The 21266-nt window shown below is 42.3% G+C and overlaps 1 protein-coding gene across 3 annotated transcripts in view; it reads right to left on the reverse strand.

Moving 5' to 3' along the window:
• The window catches only part of LOC119653215 (profilin), a 114301-nt gene that overhangs the window by 36480 nt on the left and 56555 nt on the right, over positions 1 to 21266 (reverse strand). For all 3 annotated transcript variants that reach the window (XM_038057787.1, XM_038057786.1, XM_038057785.1), the window contains exon 2: positions 14344 to 14515. In XM_038057787.1, the coding sequence (XP_037913715.1) occupies positions 14344 to 14515 (172 nt within the window). The remainder of the gene's footprint in view (positions 1 to 14343; positions 14516 to 21266) is intronic.

Consider the following 21266-nt stretch of genomic DNA (forward strand, 5'->3'; position numbering starts at 1 on the left):
AGTGGGGGTCCCACAGGGATCGGTACTGGGTACCCTGTGGTAGAATAGCACATATAATAGGATGTTTGCTCTTCCCGACCCAGAGAGGACTACGACTGTCGGCTTTGCAGATGATCTAGCCGTAGCAATTACAGCAAAGCACCCAGAGGATGTGGAGGTCTTCGCGACGGAAACAGTGAGAGCGATAAAGTCCTTGCTCTTCCCGACCCAGAGAGGACTACGGTTGTCGGCTTTGCAGATGATCTAGCTGTGGATATTACAGCAAAGCACGCAGAGGATGTGGAAGTCTTCACGACGGAAAGAGTGGGAGCGGTAAAGTCCTAGCTAGATAGTGTCGCGCTGACTTTAGCGGATGTAAAAACAAAAGCGGTCTTAATAACGAACCGTAGGAAAAAGAACACTGTGAAAGTTGAAGTCGTGTCAAAGCCGGTTATCAAATACCTGGAGGTGATAATTGAAACGAAACTGAGCCTTAGGAAAAACCTAGAGTATGCATGAAAATAGGCAGGCAGTGTCACCGCGGCACTTGCAAAAATAATGCCAAATATTGCTACGGAAGTTACTTCTAGCAGAAGTAATGCTTTACTCGTCATCTGTGTGGGCAGAGGGACTCACAAGCTTTTAGAGATGAAAGCAGGTAAATTCAGTTTACCGGCTGATGACTTTGAGTCTTTGCAGTGCTTTTAGAACCACATCAGATTGGCAGTGTACTAGTGGCGGCGGGCACGATCCTTTCCCCGACATTCTGGTGAAAAAATGAATATGCTGTTGTACCATGCAAGACATCTAGAGGGGCGCACAGAACCAGAAATACGGCAAGGTCTGAGTCGATTGATCTCTGGCAACGCAGATGAGATGAATCTACGAACGGTCATACGGAAGGGTGGCTTGAGGAGAACATAAGGAGATCAACTACCACATAGGCAACATTTGCACTGCTTTAGATTAGAGGAAACTGAATCAAGCGTTGAACAGGAGTGTGACCTCGGAGAACTTAATTGTGGCGATGTTGAGGTCGAAGGAGAACTGGCATACGCAATCGCAATCGTTAAAATATAGGAGAAGTTACTGAAGGAGGAAAGCCGAAAGGAGAATAAGGACGAGTGCTTAAAGGGAAACTCACCCCGAGAAGTTATACCTAAATGTTGGTCCCGCGGGGCTGCGGCAGGAAAGAAAGAACATTACGATACTTTAACACACCAGTGCCAGCATTGGTTTACGAAATTCCGTTATGGTGATTTTGATGTAAACGACGCTTCCACGCTCTGGGAAACCAAGGCTGAAATAAGAAGAATGCCATGCTTCCAGTGCTCTTACCAAAGGATCAAACGATTAATACGGATGTGTACTGTCGCCAGTTAAGCCAATCGAAATCTTAACAAACTTTTTGTTATCAGACAGATTAATCCGGGATAATTGCCCCCAAGCGAATAATGCACGCTACTACATTGCTAAAGAAGAATGCCAGGCTGCCGTATCGCACGCGATTTCGACAGCAAACCTGAATGACCTACATATATCCTTCATAAAATCGTACATCATTAGACTTCCACGTGTATCTTCATCCGAGGATATAATCTATGAACTCAAAGCAGCCTGAATGATTCAAAGCTTCTCGCTAGTCGTCGAACGCAAAACTCCAAGAGTTCCTTACTGCCTAGAGGAAGGTACGATTGACTGTTCAACACTACGTCCAAAAACTTGACTGAACTCAACACTTTGCTCGAAGGCTTGACTGTGCACACACTTGACTTCACCTCTCGAACAATAGGTAAAGCCAATCAAAGCATTTTACGGGGATGAAGCCAACTTTCAGCATAATATTATGTTCAAATTTATCTTGCTGTTTTCCACTGTTGTTCACTTCAATAATTCCATCAATTTGGTCTTGTTCTAGCCTTTCTGCCAAAGACAGTCTGAACCTTTCAAATAATTCCTTCTCAAGGATGTCTGGAAATTCAAAACTGTGCGATTATGCATATACACTTTTGAAGTTTTCAAGTTCAAGCTTGGCAAGGGTGTTCTTTGTTTCTCTGAGATATAGTGAGAAGCAAATATGATGTAAAAATACACTAGCACTCTCCAATGAATTAGCAAAGCAATATGTCCACCATATTTTGAACGGGACAAAGGCTGCAGAAAAAGAAGAAGGATTTAGTGCGTTGATCTTAGGTGCTGGACTAGCACGATGAATCCTCGTTATATTCTGGAGTTTCATCCCGGCTTCATTCTTTGAAGACCTCCGAGAGATCTCTGGTGAACCTCGGCGCAAAACCCGGATGTCTGAAGTTCCTTATTAAGGCAGGCCTAGACCGAATACTGGTTGTTGCGCCGTTGATGATGATGATGAGAGATCTCTAGCTGCAAGTTGGGAGAACTGCTTTCTTCCGTGAATGATACGGGCTGTCTCAGAATATCTGAACGGGATGGACTCGGCCCCTTCGCCCTTGTCACAGCAGTCATGGTCTTAGGAGCGACCACTGATACCACTATACCAGGAACTTAGGTAGATCTGGATCAATCAAGCAAAACAAAATAATTAAGCTCCCAAGATATCACGTATGGTATCAAAATTAAACCCTGGAAGCGACGTGGCTCTTAGGACCATAATCAGTAAGTTTCATTTGGCAGCTGATAAACACAATGTTCCACGTATCCTATGACAGAGACATCCCTGCCTATTTCAGACCATTCTCTGTCCACTACTTTTTTGACTAATTCTTTATTCTTCTTCAAAAGAAAAGTATGCCAAAATGCGGAACGTGAATTTATGTATCTTATCTGATCTGCACAAAACTGACAACACCAGCATCTCAAATCACTTTTCCACTGTCGATGATCCCACTAAGTAGGTAAATCAAATAGAGCTCCACGAAATTCACATTTGGAAAGTAGCGGCCGGCACGGTCCACCGACCAACGAACAATCAAGCAAATATATGGCAAGAGATTTGCATATTGTATTCCATATAAGATATTTAGTAAGAAAAAAACTGATTTTTTCTTCTCTTTTCAATGGTTTTAGTGTCAATCATTCCGTTCAATTGGCATACATATGCAATGACAGACATTTACGTTTGTCAGAAGTGCCAATAGATTCGATAAGAGGTTCAACGAACTCTTGGGTTGAGCGATTAAAAATGCGATATTATCGGTGATGGTTAGTAGCTTAGTTAAATGAAATTTGTGAAAAGAAATTTTGGGAGACACCGAAATATTTCTTGGGGTCACTTGCTTCGTTGGAGTGACCACAAAAATATAGGGAGTTCAAATTAAAAAAAAAATAACCAAACTCAATATGAATCACCTAACCTACCTTGATACAGCGCCACAAAGAAGTGTTTTAAGCCCTGTACTTTTCAATCTGCTCACAACCTCGCTTCGTTTTAAACTCAATGACCCTACTGGCATCTACCAATACACAGATGACTTTATCATCCTTGCTATGGAGACTGGAGATGATCAGATGGATAGGCAACCACAAAAACAGGTTGACCTTTTTGTGAATAAATGTAACACCCTGAAACTCCCAGTGAACAGAAGCAAGTCTAGCGTTATTGTTTTTAGGAGAAATAATGGCAAACCAAGTATAATTTTGGTACATCAGTTTCCTCTAAAACAGGCACCGGCGATAACGTTTCTGCGCAGAACAATTACAAAGTCCCTATTCTTGAAAGATTACGTTAATAATATAATACAATCATAAAGACGAAACCGATTTCGAGGGTAGTAAACTTTGTCACAGGTTTCTCATGGGGATTAAAACCCGAGAGAGCCGTAAAACTGTTTAGGATCATTGCGAAACCACTGCTTGATTATGCTACTGCCTCCACGCTCTTGATGCCCAAATACCTGGACAACAAAATAGTCACGATTGTGGCGTCGAAGTTGAAAAGATGGTTAGGTTTAACTAAGTCCTCACCGCATCATGTGGCTTATGCTCTAGCGAGCGAACCTTGCCATAAATTCCAAGGAGCTAAAATTCAAAAGATCTGCTCCCTTCTCCTAGAGGTCGGTTATAGACAATCTAATGGCTAAAAATGGTCTGTTGACAACTTATAAGAATTTTCAGCAAATCTTTAGTAACTTCAAGATCTATGAGGAGGAAAGAAGAGTGGGAAACCTGCTGGTCTAGAGTGGGTCAGAGCAGGGAAAGAATGGGACCAGAAACGGTTGGGTAGTTAAAATCCAAAATGTAATAACCGAACTCAAAAGCAGGGGTTTTGCCCTATATGAGATGCAGCAACATCGGCTGTGGCCTCCAGCTGACCATCCTCGAATCAAAGCTGGCTACAGGATGCAACCAATGACTGTCCTCTCTGCTGTGGACCTACTCAGGAACAGGAGTTTTGCCATATATGGGAAGCAGCAACATCCGCTGTGGCCTCCAGTCTCTGATCATCCTCGAGTCAAAGCTGGCTACAGGAGGCAAGCAATGACTGTCTTCTCTGCTGAACTGAATGAACAATGATAAAGGAAAAATCAAAAAAGAAGATATCAATAGGTATAGACTCTCGAAAAGCTTCCACTCTTCCGGAGCAGCAAGACACCAGACATCCCAGACTGTGATACGTGGGTTATCCAACCTACAACGAGTCTAGCAACACAGGGCCCAGTGACCAAAAACCAAGTGACAGCTGGCATACATAGGCCGAAAGCGTGGCCAATTCTCGTCCCCACGTACGATCTTCGTGGGCCGGAGAACTTAAATCGCTCTGTTAATTTTCCCTGACGTCGTGGGACAACTAAAATCTACAACAACAACATATATTCACTACGAGCTATATATATATATTTTTTTTTGTGCGTACACGGAGGTGGAAAATCTTAGAAAGACACGTCCGCCGCCCGAACGGCGGAACTACAGCGGGCGCGTGTGGGATTCACACCCACTAAAAACCACCCCCGGTCTCTCCAGCCCCAGCCCCGCGGGACCACCATTGAGGTATTACTTCGCAGGGTAGGTTTGCTCTTAGGCACTCATCCTTCTCCTATTTCCGGCTTTCCTCCTTCTTTGTTCCTTCAGCAACTCCTCTTGCATTTGGATGATTGCAGAGCCAACCGCAAGCCACTTCTCCTCGGACTCCAGCATCTCAGTAACCAAGCTCTCCGGGGTCCCGCTCCTGCCCAGCACCTGGTTTAAGCTCCTTCTCTCCATCGCAAATCGTGGGCAGTGAAACATCACATGCTCTGGATCCTCCGGTATGCCATCGCATCTGGGACAGTTCGGAGAATGTCAACCAGGACCATGCCTGCCACCACCAATACTGCCTCATCTGATGTGGTTCTAAAAGCACTGCAAACCCTCAAAGCCATCCGCCGGTAAACCGAGTTCACCTGCTTCCGTCTCTGAGAGTTTGCAAGCGCCTCTGCCCACACAGGCGACGAATAGAGCAGGATGGAGCGCACCAGTCCGGCTAGCACCAACCTCCGGCAGTGTTTCGATCCACCAATATTTGGCAACATTTTTGCAAGCGCCGTGGTGGCACTGGCTGCCTTTTGGCATGCATACTCTAGGTGTTCCCTAAAACTCAATTTGGTATCAATTATTACCCCCAGGTATTTGATAGCCGGCTTTGATACGACCGTATGTCCACCGACCTCCACTTTTACAGTATTATTTTTCCTGCGTTTCGTTATTAAGACCGCTTCCGTTTTCGCGTCCGCCAAGGTCAGCCCGGCCTTTTCTAGCCAGGACTTTACCGCTCTCGTTTCCGTTGCATAAACCTCCACATCTTCTGGGTGTTTTGCTGCAACAACCACAGCCAGGTCATCAGCAAAGCCGACAATCGTAGTCCCCTCTGGGACGGGAAGAGCAAGCACCCCATTATACATGATATTCCACAACAGGGGACCAAGTACCGATCCCTGTGGTACCCCGGCTGTGACAATGTACTCTTTGGGGCCCTCATCCGTCCCGTACCAGAGAGTCCTCTCTGAGAGGTAGTTTTCCACCAAAGTCGCTAAGTATCCGGGGACACCTATGTCAGCCAACGCCCCTTTAATTCTATTCCAGTTGGCGGAGTTGAATGCGTTTTTGACATCCAACGCCACCACAGCACAGCAGCCGCCAGAAATCAGTGCACCTTTTGCCAGGTTTACCACCATGCCAATTGCGTCCACCGTAGAGTGGCCGCGTCGGAAACCAAACTGGCGTTCCAACAAACCATTGTTGGCTTCGACGATGGGCAGGAGTCTGTTGTAGATGACTCTCTCCATCATCTTCCCCATTGTATCCAACAGGCAGATAGGACGATACGACGCTGGGTTTCCAGGTGACTTGCCAGGCTTCGGAAGCAACACCAACTTTTGCTTTTTCCACTGGGCAGGGAATATTCCTTCTTTTAGGCACGCCTCGAAGGTGTTGGCGAAAAGGTCGGGCCTAGTCTTCACTGCCAGTTTCAAAGCTCGGTTGGGGATGCCATCCAAACCTGGGGCCTTGTTGTCACTACGAGCTATATATAGTGTAGCCAAATATTCTTACATAAAAAATCAACAAAACCTTTCATGGTTTAGGATACGTCGCTTCAAGCATTATCCTAAACAATGAAAGGTTTTGGTGATTTTTTATATAAAAACCTCTGCAAACAGGTAAACAACAACAGCCGGCCGACGAGGCACGAATTACTAAACCTTTCAATGAAGTGGCCACGGGTCACTTACATGGGGCACCGGTGGATGGCAGTTCCGGCAGCAGCAAACTATCACCGGAGATGTGGACCAGTGTTAAGGCGAAATTGTCGAAAACGGTCATCGAGCATCTCCTGGATGGCAAAGGGGAAGGGCTTCAATCCTTTTCAGGCGGTCCTTGGGTACCATATTATAGCATGCGGGGATCAAATCTTAAAGGACTTTCACGATTAGTGCGTCTCTAAGATCAGCAACGCCAGGGATCGCGTAAAGCTAAACGTCATCCCATATGCCTGGATCCCCAGGAGCCCGGTCGCTCGCATTTGGTTCTCCCAAGGATAAAGACAACCTCGTTCAATCTCTGCGCCTTGAAAGCCCCAGAATTCCCATAGACGACTGGGTGGTTATGAAGGTGGAGGGATCCTAAGCGAACGGCTAAATGGAAAGTGCCTGGAGGTTCGGGAACAGGCGGATTACAAACTGCGGTTTGGATTGAGGAACGCAAGGGTAAGTGTTCCGGCCCGCAAAACGAATGAACAGCAACGGATCCAGTCGACGATGCCTTGGATCTAGTTGACGACGAAGTGCGTCTCAGCTAATCTGCCGGTGTTCACAGTAGAAAAAGACATCGATGTCGCACTAATACAGGAGCTCCCAGGTTAGACCAATGCAAATATTATAATTTACTCAACAGCATAAGAGACGCTGATAGAGATAGAACTAGCATATTCCTTCGGCAGAAAGTCTCCATGCTTTCATATGTTCGGATCTGAATTCCAGCGACCTAGCAGTGGTGGTAAAACTGGAGTTGATAGGAGCAGCTGTAAGTCAAAGCCTTATTGGGAGAGTATGCAGCCCCAGTCGTGGGAGACTATCAAACCGATAATTACCGAGGATAAGATCAGCTGAGCTATAAACAGCTTTTCCGCATACAAATCTCCCGGCGCAAATGGCATAATCCCATAATGTGGCGTGGCTCGTCGAGATTTGGGATACGTACCGCAATCTTGTCGCGCGCGAGTGGTTTACATTCCGAACGCGAGCAGGTGCGGGCATGAGTCCATGAAGAACTTTCGACCAATCCACCTCACCTCTTTCGTGTTGAAGACCCTAGAGCGTGTCTCGGACATCCACTTAAGGATGATTATGGAGAGTACGCCCTTTCCTAAGTCCCAGCATGCCTACCTCAAGGGCAAGTATTGGATTAATAATAATAATAATCGTTGGCGCAACCACCTTGTACTCTAACCACTGAGCTATCCGGACACAATATTGGATTGGAGAGGTATATTTTGCATTAGATAATGCCCATGCTAAGAACTGGGATAATCTAGTATAATCTGGGGGTAGCTACTTGACCACAGCTGTGAGCGAAGGTTGGCGCCATCTCTCTGGTTCTGGTGATGGACGAAAATTTACGCATAGTGGACAGGAGCGGGGGAAGTTGGTGGTGCATGCCGACGATTTGGTGATATTGGTCTCTGGGATATTCCCTTCCATTATCAGTGACATCATGAAAAAAGCGTTGGGAAAAGCATGTTTGTGGGCCGCAAAATGCCGACTCGGCATAAATCCAAGCAAAACCAAACTGATACGCCCGGAGATTCAATTGTCTATAACTCGAAAAATTTTGTTCCTAATGACGTTAAATTTTCTGACAATATTTCTTAAGTTGCAATATCAGAAAAAAATTGCACGACCCTTTTTCGCCCTTAACGTGCGGAAACTTTAGACAAACACACAAATTCATCCTACTTCAACGTGCCAGCAATACTATAAGGAAAGTTCGTTAATTGTAGTTCAATTTGCACCAAACCCCTTCAAGCATTGTGCCTTATATTATGGCTTGTATTATTAAAATTGTGTATGGTATTCCCAGAATGAGCTTAAGGGGGTATCTAGTGAATTCTCAAAATGAAGTAATATATGATTATTACCCTAAGACCTATTTAGGAGGCCACCAAGACCTTTCGTTTGATGTTTAATACGAGTATAGTGGACGAGAAAATGCTTTGAAGCTTTTTGAAAATACGGAGGCCCCCCTTAAACTCACCACAAAATCATGCTACGCAGGATATGTGTGAGATTTGATAGCTTTCATGTCGTCCGTCCTGTCGCTCTCTATGGTGTTGGCCGACTATAAAAGACAATGAACGGCGTCTTGCAGTAATGGAGACGAAGATGTTACGTTGGACTAGTGGCGTCACACGTTTTAATCACATCCGAAATGAGGATATCCGCGATCGTTATGGGGTTGCACCGATCGTGGAAAAGTTGCGAGAGAGGCGTCTTCGATGGTATGGTCACGCAATTCGTGCAAACGAGAATTCACTTGCCAAGATTGGTCTGAACATCGAAGTCGATGGTAAACGACCAAAAGGCAGACCTAAGCAACGGTGGCTTGATACACTGGATGGGGATTTGAAAGCCTCGAGATTGCACCCAGATCAGGCATTCGATAGAGCCAAATGGCGGAACCGTTGACGACGGGTCGACCCCGCTTGTAAGCGGGACAAGAGCTGAAGAAAAAGAAAAGATAAAATGTTAAAAATAATGACATAAAGATAGTGTTCTCATATAGTCAGCCTCTTTTTACAGAAAAGTATCGTCTATTCTTTCGAGGACTGAAATATGGATCCAATGCACTCATTCGGCATTATCTAAACATTTTTTCGAACATGATTCACTGATAACATATTATATTCATGACGAAATGGAATAATACTCGGACGAGCACAAAATCGAATACATTCATCTCAGACTTATTTCCAAAGTATAATTTCCGAACAACTATCACCTCAATCACCGACCATTATTCATCACCAAGGAAAAACGCTCACTAATCCAATATGGATTATATCATTTCATTTACCTTGTTTGGAAAAATCTATTATTAGACATTTAATCATGTATAATTTCTCAATGTCATCCATGTTTGAATCTTATCAAAAAGCGAAAAGATCCATTCACTGAGGTGAGAGATTACACTGGCATAGTCTGGCTTGAATCATTGGCACCACGGGGCAAACACGTATGTGTGATACTTGGAAGTGTCTTACTGAATAGCGTATCGCGGGATGTTACTTAATTTCTAAATTTAATTCAGTTATAATCGATAAACTTAGCCAAGTGATTGTAAATGAACCAAAAGAGGCAGATGGTGAACTTAGATCTGGAAATATGTTTGACAGAGAATGTGTTGAAGATTTTCACAAAAAAAAGCTGCAAAGGGTCATGATAAATTCATGCTAGTGTGGAACGACCGTTTTATTTCTTTGTACGTTATTCCGAGCCTCTGGGGACCAGAACGTCTAGAGCTAATTTGATTCCTTACGACCTTCCATAATATGCTCACGTATTTCAATTTGTTGCTATCAAATATTGCTAACATCAAACGTTACACCTACAAGAAGGTAGTGAAGCTTAATCTTTTCTGATCTAATTCAATTTAATGTCGTTTCATAGAAAATATGTTACATATTGCACGAAAGACATTCCGAGGCGATTTATGGAGGTTAATCATGCAATGAATTTAGAAGACAATGTGGCCTTGATTCTACCAGTAAATGCCCACGTTTCATGTTGATGAAATTTGAATCTAAATTGTTATCATTTGAGTAGATGGGGGATGGATGGATGGAAGTATGTAGTTCGCGTGTGCTACCTCGGATTTTGAAAGGATAGAAGGCAAAGAAAGAAGGCATACGGAACAAAAAAGATTCCAGATCGCAAGATACGAATTATATTTTTGGCCCCCAAAAAAGTCCATTCTTTGTAAGATACACATATTTCCGTGAAATAAAAACCTGTCGCTCTTAAGGGGAGGTTCTAGACCTGCGGTTTCAAGAAATCGATTTTGCCTTTTTTTTTCAATCTGTATGTTTCTACGAATATGCCACTAAAAAGATTTTGCCGAAAACGTATTCTGGGGCCTCGAAAGTACCCATCTCTAGTCTTTTCATGCGTCTGAGCGCAGCAGGGTCGCGCCGTCCCTTTTCCAAGTATAGATTCTTATAACGTGTCGTTGACGCCTGTAAATGATGAGAAAGAGCTCAACTCATCGCAAGTAGCCGCGGACCTTATCCTTTCTGGGGATGGCTCTTGGAACAAACGATTTTTACATTGCTGTTTGGTGTTGCTAAGATTGTTGGAAGTTACAGCGGGAAAGTACTTGACACACTTGTCAAACCTAATTTTTGTCAATCCTGCAGCAGTCAAAAAGCAATGATGGACGAAAATCCTGACGAATTTGAATAGTGGTTCGCAGATCACGAGGAAGATTGTTCCACCAATCATGAAGGAAGTCCAGGAAAGATGGGAATTGAAGCGATCGTAAGCATGTTTGAAGCGTTTCAACCAAAGCACGGTGTCAGGTACGTTCGATACATCGGTGATGGGGACAGTAACACTTTCAAAGGAATTCTCGATCCGCGGGCGTATGGGGACAAGGTAATTGTAAAAAAAGAGTGCATCGGTCGCGTCGAGAAGGGTATGGATTCGCGACTATGAAAAATCAAAAAGAAAATAAAGGTGTTGGTGGAAGAATTAAGGAGAAATTGACTGATCAGCTCCCGATCCTATCGAAGACATGAAAAGGGCCATTTGGGTCTCTTTGAAGCACTGCTCCTCATCAGATGAACTCCAAATGCCCCCCGGCAAAGATAGTTGATGAAAGTGGCGTCAGGCTGGGGCCAAGGGAACTTTGGAGACTGTCAAGCATGACAGAGTGGCCATAAATCCCTCAATCGTCAAACTACTGAAACCAATTTATGAAAGTCTCTCAGATAATTTACTGGAAAGGTGTTTAGGCGCCCATACCGAAAATAACAATAAGTCACCCAATTTTTTTTCACAGAATATGTTCTTGTGGGGTATCAAATGAAAGGGCTCGAATAGAACTTTTCAAAACTGATCTCATTTCTGATATTCAGTAAAACATAGGCGAGATAGGGCTCAAAATGTGTGCCCCAAAAAGAGAAACAAGTCTCGTTCTCAGAACCTATCCAACCGAAAACTTTGAAAAAAATCGCAGTGATGCAGTGATGATCTGTGTGAAATCTAGGCCTCAAATGGAGAAATGAAATCTAGAGCAACGCGTCGCGATAAAATGTTGCGCCATATTGAGCGAAACAGCATTGGAAACGTACGCTTCTTAGTCGCACCCAGATATTTCGATGGCATAAAGAGTTTAAGGAGGGGCGTGAAAGCATGGAAGACGAGGCGCGGTGTGGGAGACCAGTCGAAGGGCGACTGAGGCAAATGTACAGCGTGAAGATCGGCGTTTAGCAGTTCAAATGTTGTCCTCGGAACTGGTTATGAACCGTCAAACAGCCAGACAAATTTTAACAGGCGACTTCGGGATGAAAAAGTTGTGCGCGAAGATGATTCCAAAGAACCTTTCTGAGGAGCAAAAGCAGCATCGAATGACCGTCGCAGAAGACTGTTTGGAACAAGTAGAAAACGATCCCACACTGCTGGATCGAGTTATTACAGACGATGAGGGCTAGTTTTTCCAATACTACCCGGAAACCAAACGCCGAAGCTCACAATGGTTGTCTCCGCACGCTCCCCACCCGAAAAAAACTCGCATAAGCAAGTCGAAGGTGAAAACGATGATTATTACCTTTTTTGATAGCCGCGAAATCGTCCACAGAGAATTTGTTCCACCAGAGCAAACCGTAAATCAAGTCTACTATCGCCAAGTACTTGGAAAGTTTGCGAAAACGAGTGTAACTGGATCCTTCATCACGACAACGCGCCGCACCACATCGCCCTCAGCATATCCCAATATTTAGCCTCTAAAGGGATCGCCGTGTTGCAACAGCCGCCTTATTCGCCCGATATGTCATTGTGTGACTTTTTTGGTTCCCTAGAACGAAATCGGTGGTCAAAGGAACCCATTTTGAGTCAATTACAGACATCCAAGCGGCCGTGACGAGTGAACTCGTGGACATCCCAGTCGAAGCGTTCCAGAAATTTTACGAAGGGTCGAAAGCGCACTGGAATCACTGTATAGCTGCCCAAGGGGACTACTACCTTCCAGTAAAAAAAAGAGAGTTTGTGCCGATATCTTTTTTAGATCCTTTGCTATCAATTCCCAAAAAAATAGACACGATTTTGCGTCTCCTTAACCATTGCAACTATGAAATACAATTAAAACAAGTCGGGAAACCGGAAGCTAGACGCTTCAGGTATGAAAGGTTTTGTGTATTCCTTTTATAAAGAAATTTGGGTGTGCATTTGTCCCATTAGCATATAGCACGTAAAATATGCATATATTATGTGAAAATATCCACTTTCAAGTGATATTGACATTCATAGTCTTAAATTTGCAGAGGAGCGACAGTTTTGACCTAGCATAACTTTGTTAGCAATAGTGCGATTTTCACCAAATTTGGCATGATCATGCTCTATGTAGTAGTCTATATTGCTGCAAAATTCTAGAGTGAACTTAAGGGGGGTTTTCCTGTCAATTACTGAAAATTATAGTAATGTACTATTATTAACTTTATTTGAACAGCTATCGGTATGGAGTGAATTTCGGAGCCTAGGGACCATATAGTGGCAGCCCCCTGATTTTTGTCAGTTTTTTCGGTTGAGTAGTTTCTGAGAATGGGTTTGTTAAAAAAATGACCACTTTCAACCCCCCGCACTCCCCACCTTTTCAACAAATGTTAAAACTAAGACTGGCTTCGAAAAGTACTAACCGAGACCTTTGATACCGCACATGACTATATTTGATGAAAAAAAAATGTACACCCCCCTTTTGCATGTATGTGGACTCCCCCTTAAATTCGTCGTAAAAGGATGTAACTCACTATATGCGTGAGCGTTCACAGTTCCCAACCTTCTACCAAATTTGGTGTCAATCGATATAACCGTCTCCGAGAAAAATGCGTGTGACGGACAGACAGACAGATGGTAAACCGATTTTAATAAGGTTTTGTGCTTACACAAAACCTTAAAAATTTTGGTGTGGTCTGCGGTTGATTTGCTGATGGAAGTTAGAACAATGAAAATTCAAAAAATCACGACGCCAGATAGCAATCTCGTTAGGACAAAAACCAAGCACTTTACTAAGCATAATCTCTCACAAATTTTATCCGAATTTATGTCTGAATTTCACGCAATAAAAAGAAAATATTTAACGATGACGATGAATTACACTTTCTGGTGGATAATCACTAAACCTCATTTAATTAAAATTCTCTTTGTGAAAGATGAAAAGGACTCTCGAAAAGCATTCGAAACTTTGTTAAACTTCCGAAACGGGAGGACTTACAGCACAGTTGAAGCTCATTAAAATTCAGAAAATCTCAATGGGCGAACGATAGTCATACTTTCAAATGTTTTTGTAAATCCGATCCAGAAGCATTTAATTTGAAAAGTTCGGTAATGAAGAAGTTTTGGGAGTAGAAGAGGAAAAAACAAATGTTCAAATTAATTTTGAAGTGATTCTCTGTATCTGAGGTTAGAAAGCAAACAGATCAGAAAACCACCACAACCGCCAATTTTGCTGGTGATTTGAAACGAAACTTCTCCAATTCAGGAGTTGAAGGTAAAACTTATCCCCAGAAGCTTGAGGGAAAGTCGATACACACCCTCATATCTCATTCCTCTCTCATCCTGAGAAAAAAAAACCCAAGAAAATAAAACTTAAAAATGACCTCATTTTGAAAGTGAAAGTTTTTTTTTAGAAAATCTCGAATCTTACCTTGTTGTGTTTTCATACAATGTACACCACTTCGTCCCAGTTTGGCACGTATGACACGATCCGTTCCCGATAAATAAATGTACCTTTGGCCGGCTAATGTAACACCACCGCTTGTTAGTAATTCTTGTTTATCGAAACCCTGAACCAATTTGGTAAGTTCTTCTTTGGTGACCTGGAAATATAACAAAAAAATGATTTATATTAGAACCAAATGCTGATACTCGTAAATCATCGTTAGCTAGCTTTCAACACTTGTTTGGCAAAACTATATATTTAAAAACTGTTTATCTCGAACAGAAAACAGATTAGAGATACATTGCAAAAATAGCAGTTCGTCTGGCGGGAGTAGAGAAAAAAAATCACTTTCTCTGAATATAAATAGATCGGGAACGTGAATGAACTATTTAGAAAAATATACGTAATGCGTCTAAGAAGGTGGCGCGCAACTAAATAATTGACACAGTGCCAAAATGAAAATTTATTTTCGAGATTAATGAAGCCTATTATTTCGAAAAAAGTTTTAATTTGAATTCTTGGTAAATAGTTCCTCCAATAAAATTAAAAAAAAAATGTTTTCAACCCCGAAGATACGTTAAAAACCGAGCCAGACGTGTTTTTGAAAAATATATGGAAAAACCCCACTCCGTGGAGAGAACCAAGTTGTGAAACTAAATAAAGGTCAGCTAGAGAGTGTCAACAGTTGACGGATGGGGGAATCTATCCTTTCTTGAGCAATTTTCTGAGCATCACGATCATAATCAGCTTGGATCGGCAACTGAAGAAATCTCTGTCATCATCCTTACCAGAAGCCTTAAGACATTGCGGAACTGGGGCTCTGAGATAGGTTGGTTTACCTGGTACTCATAGGAACCAACCTGGGGATACTCATGTATATGCCTCTAATGAGACCATAAGAAGGTTCAAACAGAGGACATCCAACATCGTTGCATTTCACTCAACACAATCGTAACCCTGGTGTTAACGTTCCTAGACATTTTGGTGATGATGCTGTCAAACACAAGGAACGATGCCTATTACCGTGTCATAACACAAGAGTACACGATATAGAAAAATGATCAAATCGTCCTTGAATTTAGACAACGAAAGTTTGAAGAAAAAGTCGCCTAAGATTGGAATTGAGCCATCATGAAACCGAAATAAGTGGGAAACCAGAGGATGGAAATAAGCAATACACCTTCATGAGAGGACTACCATAGGGCTCAATCTTTTGTCCTTCCCTCTGGGATCCTTTATCCTTCCCGTCAAAGAGGCTACGACAAACGGTTTTTGGATGATTCAGATGTATTTGTCATCATGCAGCAACCAACATGTTTGGTGGCCAAATCATCACTTCAAAGAAAATTATCAAAAACCTGGGGATAATTGATGCAAACATCAATTTCAAAGGACACCTGGACTCTAATTTTGACAAATCGGCAAATGCCAGCGTTTCGTTACCACAAAGGATGCCTAACATTGGAGACCCAAGTGCACTATTATAAGCAGCAACTATCTGTGGGGACGCATCAACTTATGAAAGCAAAGGGTGTGCAGCGCCTTTAGGAAAAGCCAGACGAGGTAGTGTTATTGTGACAATGGCCCCGATACTTATTCCCACGAATGAGGTGTGCTGTCTGTACGAGAAAAAATAAATGAGTCTACCTAAAAATGATAAAGAACACCGAAGAGCACCAAGGCGGGAATCACTGAAAAGGTGATAGCAGCGTTGGGTTGACTTGCTAAGAGTTGCTGGACCCGCACACTGATTCCCCGCACCAGACAAAATTCCTTCCAGGATATGATGATTAGAGACAATATCTGCACCGGTTCAAATTATATGAAGTCCCTTCGTCCTCAATGTGGTTGACTACCTGAGAACCCAGAGCATGTTATTATCTATTGTCCGAGATTATGCCCAGAGAAAAGTATGGAAAACTCTCCCAACAGAACATCGTTTGGGAAATGCTGAAGGCAAGAGGAAAACTGATGTGTATTGAACTCTCTAATAAGAAGGAATCTGGCGAAACTTGGCAAGACGCGCAAAAAAGGCCAATGAGCGAAAGGTTTAGATGCTTTCTACACGCAAAGAAATATTTTGCAGTAATTCCGGAAGAAACGAAGAAGTGGGAGGTGGTTTTAGGAGGGGATACACCACGTCTAAAATTTCCACACAAACAGACAGTAAACTTGTTTTAATGAGATTTTATTCTGAGTACTCCTTCTGTAAGAGACGCTATGATAGCCAGCAATTAGACGGAGCTTAGTAACAGACACCAGGGAACTCCTCCTCTCTTAAAAAATGAGATGAGTTGAACTCACAAAGTTATTGGCATATCGTATCAGTCTTGATATTGATTGTACAGCGAATCTCGTACTAAGATCAAAAGCCTCAATAAATCTTCTTCTTTCATTGCGAAAATAATTTAGTGTCATCTTTTCAGCATAATTAAATCTCAAAATAGTGCAGACATCCCAACCTGATTTGCTTACAGAGATTTTCAGGGCGATCAATATTGAACAAAGGATTTCGTTGAATGCTCGAAACCAGCGGAAAGTATCTGTTATTTCTGATTAAAAAGCTAATACTTCGTCGTTCCCTATGAGTGCGTCTCAGAAATAGTTAATTCTGCAGCAAAATTTAGTGACTCCACGTTACGTGAGAGATAAATCAGTTTACAATATATCTGCTTGCTTGTCAGAAAGGGCCACTGAAAAAGATGGTTTTTCTCCTTAGGATGCGTGATTAGATCGAATTAAATATGTTAAATTTAGGTCTAACTCAATGATGAAGTTCCCAATAGAGAACAGGCGACTATCGAAAACGTTTCGGAGTCATTGGTAGTCTGGACACATAACACCCCCTCCTCCATTGATTATGGACTGATAAAAATTTAAATTTTTAAATAAAATCTGTCAGGCAGTTGTGTTGTTAATCGAAACATGACTTTCCGGGTGGTTCGGATTGAGTAGTCCTCCCAATATGCTTCTAAACTAAACAAATTCTATTGCCGAGGAATCAACATCAGCTTCAGTGAATAGTTTTATTAAAAGTGTTTGAAGCCCACTTGTCAACTAACAGAACACCTAAAAGATACGTCCCACCGTTTACTGTAGAATCTGTAAAAACATTGGCGAATTCAATAGCAGAAACCGCTCTTATGGTATTTCCTACGATTTTTCTTCTATTTCAGTATAGATTCCTAGGTCCTGAGAACGAGATTTATTTCAGTCTTGGGGCACACTTTTGGAGCTTCACCTTATATCAGAAATAAAATCAATTTCGAAAAGTACTCATCGAGCCCTTTCATTTGATACCCCATGCGACCATATTCGTTGGAAAAAATTTTACATCCCTCTTTCGCATTTATGGGGAGCCCCACCCCCGCAAACTCAACACAAAATGGCACCTCTTGCTGTATGTAAAGGTATTCGGAGACAACGCCTCACTTGATTTCCGTTTCCGAGTAAATTGGATGTGACAGGTAGATGGACAGATAAAAATCGAATCGATTCTAATAAGGTTTTGTTTTAATCGATTGAAATAAGGTTTTGTTTTAAACAAAACCTTAAAAAATATGGCCTCCTGATACCTTGTCAATCTCAAGATAAATTGAAAACCAAAAGCTCGGTACATTAAATATGAAAAGTCTCTTTTATTTTTTATGTAATATGTTTAGTTTAGTTAACTGGGGGGAGCCGCAGTTCCGAGCACTCAAGCCATTATTAGGCCCATTGTACTATCCCCGTAGTTGCCTATTCAATGGCTTCCCGCCTACGGTGTTCGCAGGCTTTAGCGAATCTGAGAACATTCTCAAGAGGCAGAGAGTGTGCAGATTCTTCATTGAAGAAAACCTTGCCAAGGTGTCTTCGTCTGAGATCTGAGGATGCCGAGCAGCTGCATAAAAAATGCAGGGCTGCCTCCTCCTCCTCCTCACATTGGCTGCACACAGCCGAAACCACTACCCCAATCTTTTCCATATGGTAGTTTAAGGGGCAGTGTCCCGTCAAAAGCCCTACTAGGGTTTTCATGTCCCACTTCTTAAGGGACAATAAAAATGCCGCTCTAGTGGCCCTAGGCTCCTTCACAAGGATTTTCGCTTGCCGGCAAGAGTTCAAATTTCTCCACTCGGCTGCGTGAATCCTTGCAATTTCACCCTTCAGAGTAGACTTGACAGTAGATGGTCGGATTCCAAGAGCTGGTTCTGGCCCCACCATTGTGGATCCAGACCCTCGGCGAGCCAGTCTATCAGCCTCCTCATTACCGACGATGTTAGAGTGCCCCGGCACCCACATCAGGAATGTTTCGTTCAGTCGGCCAAGTAACTCAAAGTATCTAACAGCTGTAACTGGCTTTTCAAAGATGACACAGACTCCCTCCCACTGTCCTTATTTCCTTCAACAGACTTCGGACAGTATGAATGGTGCTATGGAACCTTTCTCGTCCTCTTCATCCTCTACTTCATCTTCAGAGGTGTCATCAGAACCGATACTTTCACCTTTAACTGACATTTCATTCTTTTGAAGTTATGAATGCTGACCAACCCTCATCGAATCTTCCATTGCTTGACTGTCCAAAAATTAATTTCGGTCTCGTTCTCTTCCCTCATTTTCATCATCCACTTTTTCACTAGATTGCTGATTCTGGGCCTTTTTCTTCGTTGCGGAAGGCATACCAGTGTTTTTCGGTGAACTTTTCTCACTCTCTCTCGGTTTCACCAAAATGGCATCAATAAATTCGGGCTCATTTGACGATTTGTTAACAGTTTTTCATCAGGTTCCTCCTCACTACCGCCACTTTATACATCGCACTCCTGTGAATCGTTCTCTCGCTGCGTTACTGTTTCTTCACGATTAGAGGATACGTGTCAAAATTTCATGGCATTCGGTTCAAAAGTTCTTGAGATATTAAAGGCTAAGTGACAATAGATTTATGTTTGTTCAACCGATGGAAAAACCGAATTTCGCGTGTTAATCAAACACTGTTTTTTAATGAGAAAAAATACCGTTTAAGCTGAAAAATGGTTGAAAAGGCGTTACCCAGAAAAGCTCCCGTCGAAAGCAACCATACGCCGATGATACGCGAACATTAAACGTGGTTAAACATCTACCGAAGACCCAAGGTGCCCAGGACGCCCAAATGAGGTGGCTGTGCCCGAAAACAAAGGGCATTGTGTCCAAAATTGTGCATGACAATTTAGATATGAAAAAATCTTGTTACCAGTAGACACCGCGTTTGCTCACAATGGAGCAAAAAGAACAGCAGATCGATGAAACATGCCGATTGTTGGTGAATGCTTATGGTGAATCCACTCCTTCACGAGAAATCAGTTCAAACGCTGAAAGAACTTGCACTGGAGCACTCAATGTTACTGAGGCAGCTATCAGCAAACGTTTACATATGATAGGAAAAGTTCGAAGGGAAGGAAAATGACTGCCACATGAATTGACTTTGCTTGTTTGCAATGGCATCGTGACTGACGACGAAAAGTGGGTTTATTCCGACAATCCTTAGCGTGGCGTGGGGGAAACCCGGACAGTCATCAACATCGGTACCGAAACGCAATTTTCATAGACACAAAGTGCTGCTCTGTAGTTGGTGAGGCCAGTAAGGGGCCGTGTACTATGAGCTTCTGAAACCGAGTAAAAGAGTCACTGCAGGTCGTTACAAACAACAATTGGAGAATTTGAACTAAAGTCTGATGTGAAAACGTCCAGCAATTGCATCCAATCCGCAAAAAATGATTTTATTGCACGGCAACGCGGTTAAGGAAACCATGTTTCAATTGGAGTGGAAAGCTCTCTCTCACCCAGCGTATTCTTCCGACTCCCACCTATTCCGGTCGACACACATTTCCACAAAGTTGAAGAAGTTCAAAATGGTTTGATGACTAGATCGTTACGAAACCGCAATCGTTCTATCACGAGGGTATAAGTAAATTGCAAGAAAATTGGGGAAAATGTGCTGGTAGCGAACGAAAATATTTTGATTTATATAACAATTCGTTTAATATTCGGAGTAAGCACATTTTTTTGAGACAAAAGTCATTTAAAATTGAGTTGAGGGTCCTAATAATTTGGACATTTCCTTTACGAGAGCACGATCTTTTCAAGTGAAAGAGATTAAATTAACTTGACCTATTATAACTTGATTAATAAAGATACGAGTTCCACCAAAGCTTTCAGTAAAATTCTCCATATTATAGCCTTTATTATTATTACTATAGTGTGGTGGTTCTAGGTTGAACTTAAGGGGGATTTCCAATATATCTGGAAAATATAGGAATATTCTATGGAGAGAAATTTTAGACCTAAATGTCATACATGGGTACCACTAGTTTTTCTTAGATTTTTTGCATGTATGAGGACGAAAACACGTTCCTGCTCACTTTAAGTTTACTTTCTTTGTTTAAAGAGCTTCTTGATCTCGTTACGTCGCGTTCGAACCCTGGTTCATCATGGATGCCTGGATGTTCTGCCAGAAAGTGACAAATTGACCCTTTGACAATTCTGGATATTTTGTTACTAGTTTGCTCCATTTCATTAGTTCTTGACATTAGAGATCCAAATCAATTTTTAACCAGAATGGAGCTCCAAGTGGATGACTCCCTTCAATTGATAATTTAGCAGTTGAGAGGGTATTCCACATCGAAATTTCTAAAACGACACCACTATGAACACTGCTGTCCTACCCATAATTTGTCTGTTGTATCTCGAAGTACCTTACAAATGTGGGTCTTGTCTACTTTTTCTTTTCACCGAAAAAATTGACCAAGTACATACACAATGCCAAACTATATAATAAACACCCTCAAGTGGGTATTCATTTCATGGTTTACTGTCTGAAATATAAGGACGATTCTCCATTCTCAAAATTTGATTACAATTTTTGCTGACAACGTAAAGTATCTACAGAAATTTTTGCA

Source organism: Hermetia illucens, chromosome 3, assembly GCF_905115235.1.
Source record: "Hermetia illucens chromosome 3, iHerIll2.2.curated.20191125, whole genome shotgun sequence".
In the NCBI taxonomy this organism is placed as follows: Eukaryota; Metazoa; Arthropoda; class Insecta; order Diptera; family Stratiomyidae; genus Hermetia; species Hermetia illucens.